The sequence below is a fragment of the Pezoporus occidentalis genome, unplaced genomic scaffold (genome assembly GCF_034315485.1).
Source record: "Pezoporus occidentalis ecotype Australia unplaced genomic scaffold, CSIRO_AGI_Poc_V1 ctg130, whole genome shotgun sequence".
In the NCBI taxonomy this organism is placed as follows: domain Eukaryota; kingdom Metazoa; phylum Chordata; class Aves; order Psittaciformes; family Psittacidae; genus Pezoporus; species Pezoporus occidentalis.
Window position 1 is genome coordinate 258901 of NW_026913104.1, and position 8182 is coordinate 267082.

General features: G+C 63.6%; 3 protein-coding genes across 3 annotated transcripts in view; 1 reads left to right on the forward strand and 2 right to left on the reverse strand.

Annotated features, from left to right (window-relative positions):
* UBE4A (ubiquitination factor E4A) overlaps nucleotides 1-8182 on the reverse strand; it is a 130252-nt gene that overhangs the window by 9103 nt on the left and 112967 nt on the right. The window lies entirely within an intron of this gene.
* LOC134158504 (G protein-activated inward rectifier potassium channel 4-like) lies at nucleotides 2128-4843 on the reverse strand. The gene is made up of 4 exons (XM_062608493.1): nucleotides 4737-4843; nucleotides 3898-4116; nucleotides 2599-3790; nucleotides 2128-2456 (listed from the first exon to the last, which is right to left on the reverse strand). The coding sequence occupies exons 2-4, from the start codon at nucleotides 4069-4071 to the stop codon at nucleotides 2128-2130; spliced, it is 1695 nt and encodes a 564-aa protein (XP_062464477.1). The 5' UTR covers nucleotides 4072-4116; nucleotides 4737-4843.
* On the forward strand, nucleotides 5838-6939 carry CLDN25 (claudin 25). The gene is made up of 2 exons (XM_062608491.1): nucleotides 5838-6656; nucleotides 6734-6939. Exon 1 carries the CDS (start codon nucleotides 5907-5909, stop codon nucleotides 6633-6635), a length of 729 nt encoding a protein of 242 aa, XP_062464475.1. The 5' UTR covers nucleotides 5838-5906; the 3' UTR covers nucleotides 6636-6656; nucleotides 6734-6939.

Below are 8182 nucleotides of genomic sequence, written 5' to 3' on the forward strand. Positions count from 1 at the left end.
GCCAGACAGCAGTGCGCGTCACCGCGTCGCGCTACGACTGACGTCACCACCATGCGCCAGAAGAGGGGGCGGTGCTATCGAGGAGCGGCTGGAGTGGCGCACGGAGGGTGGCGGCGGGAGGCACTGCCCCCTGGCGGCGTGGAGGGCCGATGACACGGAGCGGGGGGACCCGGACCCGCGGCTCCTCCGGTAACGGAGCGAGCTTGTGGCTGCGGGACGGGAACCTCTGCGGAGGAACAGAGATCGCAGCGGCTATTGGTGCAGCCAGGGTCATTTGCATATCAACGATGTCTACTTAACGTGCAAATTAAGCCTTTAGACGCCATCAATATGCATTTGGTTATCTGATCGCCTGTTTGCAGCGCATAAAGAGGGTAAAAAACACACCATGGTCTTAGGTAGAGGCTTTGCTGTTTGAAAGGATGTGGGCTTGAGATTGAGCAGAAATGTGTGTGCGTGCGTGTGCGCGTGCGTGTGTGTGTGTGCATGTGTGCATGTGTGTGTGCGCGCGTGTGTGCGTGTGTGTGCATGCGTGTGTGCGTGTGTCTGTATGCGTGTGTGTGTGCGCGTGCGTGTGTGTGTCTGTGCATGCGTATGTCTGTGTGTGTGTCTGCGTGTCTGCATGTGTGTGTTTGTGTGTGCGTGTGTGTGCGTGTGTGCGCGTGTGTGCGTGTGTGTGCGTGCATGTGTGTGTGTCTGTGCGTGCGTGTGTCTTTGTGTGTGTCTGCGTGTGTCTGCGTGTGTCTGCATGTGTGTGTTTGTGTGTGCGCGTGTGTGTGCGTGTGCCTGTGTGTGTGCACGTGTGTGTTCATGTGTGTGCATGCGTGTGTGTGCAAGCATGTGTGTGTGCTCGTGTGTGCACGTGGGTGTGTGCGTGTGTGTGCGCGCGTGTGTGTGCATGTGTGTGTGTGGGCGTGTGTGTGCGTGTGTGTGTCTGTGTGTGTGTGCACGTGTGTGTGCACGTGTGTGCGCGTGTGTGCGCGTGTGTGCATGCGTGTGCACGTGTGCGCGCGCGTGTGTGCACGTGGGTGTGGGTGTGCACGCGTGTGCGTGCGTGTGTGTGCGCGTGTGTGCATGCGTGTGTGTGCACGTGTGTGCGCGTGTGTGCGCGTGTCTGTGTGTGCGTTTGTGTGTGCACGTGTGTGTGTCTGTGTGTGTGTGTGTGCATGGGTGTGCGTGTGTGTGTCCAAGGTGCCCGTGCAGCAGCTTCACTGCACTGATTCAGCACAGACTGGGTTGGGTTGAAGGACCTTAAAGCTCATCCAGTTCCAACCCCTGCCACGGGCAGGGACACCTTCCACCAGAGCAGCTTGCTCCAAGCCCGTGTCCAACCTGGCCTTGAACACTGCCAGGGACGGGGCAGCCACAGCTTCTCTGGGCACCCTGTGCCAGCGCCTCAGCACCCTCACAGGGAAGAGCTCCTGCCTAAGAGCTCATCTCAGTCTCCCCTCGGGCAGGTTAAAGCCATTCCCCTTGGCCTGTCCCTACAGGCCCTTGCCCAAAGCCCCTCTCCAGGTTTCCTGTAGCCCCTTTGGGCACTGGAGCTGCTCTGAGGTTGCTGCCCCCAAAGCTGGATGCAGGACTGGGGTGTGTGGGGGGGGTGTGTGTATGGAGGCTCTCTCAGCAGAGCAGAGCCACAGCCTGTGTCTGTGCTGGGGATTGCCCTGGAGCAGGCACAGGACCCTCCAGGTGCTGGACCCCATGAGGGTTGCACAGGCCCACCCCATTAACTGATGAACTCCATTGATTTCAGCCCATCGGGCTGTGCCCCAGCCTCGCCCCACCCAGCTGTGACAGTTCCATGATGGGGATGAGGGACTGGAGGGTACCGTGGGAGGGGGGTGCTGTGGGGCAATGTCCGGGTCCATGGGGCAATGATGGGGTTCTGGAGCCCCGTGTGGGGTCTCATCCTGTGCATGGTCACACACTGCGGGTGTGACCAGCCCCACCAACACAGCACACACCCAGAGCTCATTTATTGGTGGGCAGGGTTTAATGTGGAGATGTCCATCACCTGTCCATCACTGGCCCATCACCCATTCATCACCCGCTGTCCTGCTTTGTGCCCCAGGGGCGAGGGTGGGCTATGGATGGCACTGTCGGTGCTGGGCACCCACCGGGCATGGCTCAGGCACTGCCCCCCTTCTCCAGCAGCTCGTCCTGGCTCCCGGGGATGCTCAGCCCTGGCAGAGCACCCTCCGCGGGCCCCGGCAGGGCGCAGGGCTGCAGGAGGTGGTCCCAGTAGAGGCTGAGTGTGGAGTGCTCCTGCTGCTCCAGCTCCTTCAGCTCGTGCAGCTCCTTGGCGCTGGCCGCCGGTGTCTGCACCTCAAAGGTCATCTCGAAGCGGCTGTAGTCCACCCGGAAGGCGCCTTTCTCCAGGGACATGCAGGGCTCGAAGCGGTACCCCCAGAGGATCTCATCCTCCGTGTACGAGGTGCGGGCTTGGCACGTCATCCCTAGGGTGAGGCAACACTTCAGTGCCAGGGTGCCCCAACGAGCCGCCCACTGCCCCATGAGGGGTCTCCAGCCCTGGGTCACCCACTGCCAGGAGGATGCCAACCCCAAGCCCAGGTTTCCTCCCTGACCCCACAGACCCACCTGTGGCTTCCACGATGCCCTCGAGGATGATGATAATCTCAAACTGCTCGCGGCGCAGCGACTCGGCCGACATGTCCCAGAAGGGGCTGCGGTGGTTGATGACGTGGCAGATGATCTGCGGCTCCACCAGGAACAGGCGATCCTCACCCGTGTCATAGCCCAGGTTCAGCTCCGACTGCTCCAGGGGGATGAACTCACCCTCGGCCGTCTGCCGGGACTTGATGAGCTTGGCCCGGATCTTGGCATCCACCATGTGGCTGTCCCGCAGGTCCCCGACACGGAACATGAGGCAGAGCTGCTCGTCCCGCCGGGAGATGACGCAGTTCTTGCTGAAGATGAGGGTCTGGGCGCGCTTCTTGGGCCGGGAGATCTTGACGAACATGCAGCCCACCATGAGGGCGTCGATCATGGAGCCCACGATGGACTGTGCCATCAGCAGGATGACGCCCTCAGCGCAGTTGGCAGTCACCATCCGGGAGCCATAGCCGATGGTGCGCTGGCTTTCCACCGAGAAGAGCAAGGCGGACACGAAGCCGTCGATGTTCTCAATGCACGCCGGCCACTCGGGATCGCCCCGGTGACCGACGTCACCCCGCACCCAGGCGTCAAGGAAGTAGATGGTGCCAAACGCCACCCAGGTGACGATGTAGCACATCATGAAGACGAAGAGGAACCAGCGGTACTTGAGGTCCACGATGGTGGTGAAGATGTCCGAGAGGAACCGCTTCTTCTCCTGGATATTTCCCAGGTTCACCTGGCACTTGCCCACCTTCGTCACATAGCGCTGCCGCTGCCGCTTCCCAGCCTGGAGCACGGGGCCATCCTCCTCCAGCAGCCTGCGGCGCCGGCCCGGCAGCCCCTCGGCGGTGGGCACGGTGGTGGCGGCACTGCTGCGGGCAGGGGTCCTGCCGCGCACCGAGCTGGGGATGTTGGCCACGCTCAGGGTGTGCAGCGGGCACCAGTGGGCACCGCTCTCCTGCGCGGCGGCTGGCGGGCAGCAGGGCAAGTCACCGGGATGATGTGGGGTGGCCACGCTGCCGTGGCTCCGCAGCAGGAATGGCTCACTGGGGGTGAAGCTGCTGTGGCGGGGTGGGGATGGGTAGTTTGGCATCAGGACGCTTCTCTTGGCAGTGGCAGCCGCTTGCGGGCGGCTGTCCTCTGGTAGAGCACTGGGGGCAGCCGGGGGATCAGGCTGCAAGGGGGGAAAGGAGCCCATTGGTGAGCAATGACCTCGGGCAGCACTGCGGTGGCATCCTGCCCGGAGGATGCCCCAGAGCCCCAGTGCAATCCGATCCATACCTTCTGGGGGAAGGTGCCATAGCGGCTGGTGTCGGTGGGCGGCCGCGGCAGGTAGGCCAGCATGTGCTTGGCCGTGGGGGTCTGCGCCGCGGGGATGGAGTTGCTGCGGCCGCGGGGCTCCTCGAGTGCTGGCCGGCCGCTGCCAATGCTGTTGTGGGTGCAGGGGAACACCATGCTGGGGCTGGGGTCGGGGCTCAGCCCCGGGCTGGGCACAGGGTCCTGCTATGGAGCACAGAAAGCAGAGGGTTATTGTGGACATGGAGGGTGCCTCTCCAAGGGGCAGGGTCTGCTGTGGCTGCCCTTGCCCGGCAGCGTATGTGCCAGCCATGGAGCAGTGCCGGGGTGGCCACGGGCTGGCAGCAGGTGGCTAAGCCCATTAGGGGCTGTAATTGCATTGCAGAGGCAGACAAGGAGGCGCCCGCCTCCACGGGGAGCAGCCCCGGCAGTGGGCAAGGTCCGGGAGAGCACCCACAGCCAAGCTCCATGGGTGCCCCGGGCCCTGCCTGTACTTGCCAGCTCTCTGATGAGCTGCAAGCAGGGGCAGGAGGAAGGGCAGCCCATGGTGGAGACACAGACCCCACTGCTGCGCTCCCCAGGACAGGCTGAGTCCAGCCGGGTCCCCACGGGGGTTGCGATGGGAGGTCATGTTCCTGGCACACAACCTGGAGAGCAGCGAGCCGCAGGGATGAGCCGCACGGACACGCTGCCTCCTCCCGGCATCCCCTCGCCTCTGCCAAGCAGCAGGCCCAGTGTCCTCATCGCGGCGATGGAGGACGTCAGCCTCCGGATGCACCTCCTGCCCCCAGCCCTGCGCAGACCCCTGGGTGAGGGGCACCCACCTCGTGTCCATGCGGGGTGGCCGCCGCGCCGGCAGACCCTGATCTCGGGTGGTGGCTCCCGCTCTGCCCTGGCAGCCACCGGGCATCTTCCCACCGGTTGAGGATGGGAATCCTCTGCCGTGGCCAGTGGGAGGGAAGCACTGGGAGCTCGGCGGCGGCTGCCAATCCCGCTCCAGCAGCAGAAGGTGGCCCGTTAATCTGTCTCAACGACAGGCACAATTACCTTGAGACGATTTAATCAGAAGGAGCAGGCGCCCCAAAGCCAGGCGGATGGAGCAGGAGGGGTTTCCCAGTGGATTTCCCTGCTCTCAGGATGATGCTTCCCTTCCGCTCTTGGGGATGGGATGGTCAGCAAGGGCTGGAAAACATCCCCCCTCTCCTAAGTGGTCCATGCTTCCCCACTCCCTCCTTTTGGGAGCCCCTTGAGAAGTCCCGCCCAGGTGCTCACTGGGGCTGGACCCTGGCACCAGCAGGACTTGGTAATTTCCAGGCTGGGCCCCAGTATCCCGTTGATAAGAAAGACGGCAGATGATGGAGGATTAGTCACTAATCTCCCGGAGAAGATGAATCTGCCGCGGGACCCCAGGGACGGACATGGAGGGGGCGGGTGGGAGCTGAAGTTGGGATTTTCCTGGCGGTGCTGCCCATCCTTTCCCCATCCACGTTTCGGGCACCTTCTCCCAGGGCAGCGCTCCCCCACGTCAGGCACCAGGTGCCATGTCCCTGGTGGGGGTCAGGGTGCAGGACTGGGCCGTCGGTGCCCATCTGCGAGCAGCGGGCAAAGCCTCCCCCTCCCTGCGTCCTCAGCGCAGCTCTCGGAGGCTCCTTTTCGGATTAATTTAAGGAGCGAGTGAGGGTCGATGCCTCTGACAGGAGCCTGGCGCCGGCTCTCTGCTGCCCGCATCCCACCTCGGGGCCCCTCCCGGAGCTGCGCTGCCGCGAGGCTCCGTCCCTGCCGAGGCTCCGGGTGGCCGCGGATTTGCGTGCCTTGGCTCAACCCTCCCGTCCCGGCGCGGCACCACGGCGGGACGAGCCCGGCTTCGCCTGCGGAGCGTGGGGAAGCCGAGCGCGGCTGGAAGATGACGGTGGCCACACCCCGGCGGCGGAGGAGCAGGCTTGAATCGGCCGCCCCGGGCTGCAGACGCGGCCGGCGCTGCTCCACAAGCGTTAATGCCCGCGGCCGCCGCTCAGGGCGGCTTCACCCGGCCCGGCGCGCACTCGGCGGCCGGCGGGAGCATGGCCGGGAGCTGGCGGGCGAAGGCGCAGGCGGGGGGGATGCTGCTGGCGCTGCTCGGGTGGGTCTCCTCCTGCGTCACCACCTTCGTGCCGCTCTGGAAGAGCCTCAACCTGGACCTGAACGAGCTGGAGGTGTGGACCATGGGGCTCTGGCAGGTCTGCATCGCCCGCGAGGAGGGGGTGGTCGAGTGCCGGGCCCACGGCTCCTTCCTGGCGCTGTCCCCAGAGCTGCGCGTCTCCCGCCTCCTGATGTGCCTCTCCAACGGGCTGGGGCTGCTGGGGGCCCTCCTGGCCGCGCCGGGGCTGGAGGGATGGACCCCCTGCGAGGACAAGCCCCGGCTAAAGCGGCGGCTCCTGCTCGCCGGCGGAGCGACGTTCGGCACGGCCGGGATGGCCACGCTGGCTCCGGTGTCCTGGGTCGCCTACAACACGGTCCTCGACTTCTGGGACAGCACCGTCCCCGACATCGTGCCCCGCTGGGAGTTCGGGGAGGCCACGTTCCTGGGCTGGTTCGCCGGAGCCTTCCTCGCTGCCGGCGGGCTCCTCCTCGCCTGCAGCGCCCGCACCACGAGGGCCTCGACGCCGCCGGTCCCCGCCTGCCACCAGCAGCCCCCCGCCGCGGGCCATCACCCCCTCCCCAAGCCCGCAGACCTGGTCATCTAGGGGCTCCGGCTGGCTCTGGAGGTGATCTGCTGACTGCTGCGGCCGGGCTTTCCCTCCCTCTGCGCGCCTGCTTTGCGTTTCCTTTCCAAAGGAGCAAGGGCATCGAGCCGGCAGCAAGGCAGGGGCAGAGCAGCAGCAGTGACACCGGAGCAGAGCCACTTGTGGCTGAGGCAGCACTAGCATCCCTTGCTAGACCCCCGTTGCCAAGTCCGTTGTGGTCAATTGCTACGCTCCGGAGTAGCATCTCACTCCGTGCGTGTCTGTATCACTGTGATGTACCCACAATAAATTATCACAGTTGCCAGCAGCGTGTTTCTGTGCTCTGAGCATACGGCTGCATCTTGCATGAGGCACAGCACGAGTGTGGATGGAGGATGGGAGCTGCAAGGGGCAGTGCTGTTCAGTCTTCCAGAAAAGACTTGGGGGTGGGCATTGAAGGGGGAAAGGTGGAAAACAAGGGGAGAGGGAAAACAAGAGATGAGGTGGTACCAGAGATGGCTCCTGCTGCAGAGCAGGACACCAGTGGCTGCATCCCCTGCAGTAGCCTCGTCTTCTCAGGGCTAAGACATAAAGCTCTCAGTGTGCCACAGACCCTCTGTAGGAAGCTCCTCAGCTGCATCCACTACCCGTGCAAAGAGCTGAGAGGGTGTTTGGTGGGTCCCCTAAACCGTTTCTTCCACCTTTTCCTGATCCAGCTGTAAAACTAAAGCCTGCTCGCACGCCCCTGGGCAACCAGCAGCATGGACCATCAGCCTGGACTAACACCCGGCATCCCGACAGCGGCCAGCCCCCTGCTACAGCACTGGTTAAAACCCGAGTTCACTGCTGGTTTAATCCGTGCAGCTCAGCTCCGCAGGCGCGTGACTGCTCCAAAGGAAGCCCCCGACCGACACCGGCATTCCTGCGGGAAGCAAAGTCCTCTCTCCTACACCAGGTCCCTTTCGAAACCCGCACTTTGTTCAGAGAGGAGAGAAAGGAGCCAGAGGAGAGGGATCATCCCCCGGTGATTCTCATGCTGCCTGGGCCTGGGGCTGGCCTGCAAGCCAAGGGTGGGAGAGGCGGGTGCCTGAGGAAGAGCAAGGGATCAAGGGAGGAAGAACAAGGGATGGGAGCGTGCTGTGCAAAGAGCTGTGCACCCCATGGCTCCAGCTCAACCCAAGCGTCATGACTTGCCAGGCACTGACCTGTGCTCCTGGGAAGCCTTTGCTGCTTTGTGTTTTAAAGCAGGCTTTGGGTACGTGAACATTTCACTTCCTGCAGCACCACAGAGAAAGGGGCAAAGCCATAATCTTGGGAGGGTCGGAAGAACCAGATTCTCTCCCCAGACCACATCCTACCACCTGTGTATTGCAATGACACACGGCATTGCAAACGCTGTCTAGAAATGACAAGGCTGCTGGCTGGGAGGGACGAGCAAGGCATCACATTCTCACCTGCTGCAGCCAAAGCCCCCTGAGAAGCAGGTTGGAGGTCTCCTCCCTCTGCTCTCCATCACCGCAAATGGGGACAAAGCGGAGAAAGCAGCAGCAGCTCTGCAGCATCCCAGG

What these genes read in the sequence shown, in the direction of transcription:
- LOC134158504 (XM_062608493.1), bottom strand. Translation starts at nt 4,071, where the DNA reads ATGGTGTTCCCCTGCACCCACAACAGCATTGGCAGCGGCCGGCCAGCA. An exon ending in ATGGCACCTTCCCCCAGAAG is followed by an intron (nt 3,791 to 3,897) that starts GTATGGATCGGA and finishes CCCCCCTTGCAG; the next exon opens with CCTGATCCCCCGGCTGCCCC. An exon ending in GGGCATCGTGGAAGCCACAG is followed by an intron (nt 2,457 to 2,598) that starts GTGGGTCTGTGG and finishes GCCTCACCCTAG; the next exon opens with GGATGACGTGCCAAGCCCGC.
- CLDN25 (XM_062608491.1), top strand. Translation starts at nt 5,907, where the DNA reads ATGCCCGCGGCCGCCGCTCAGGGCGGCTTCACCCGGCCCGGCGCGCAC.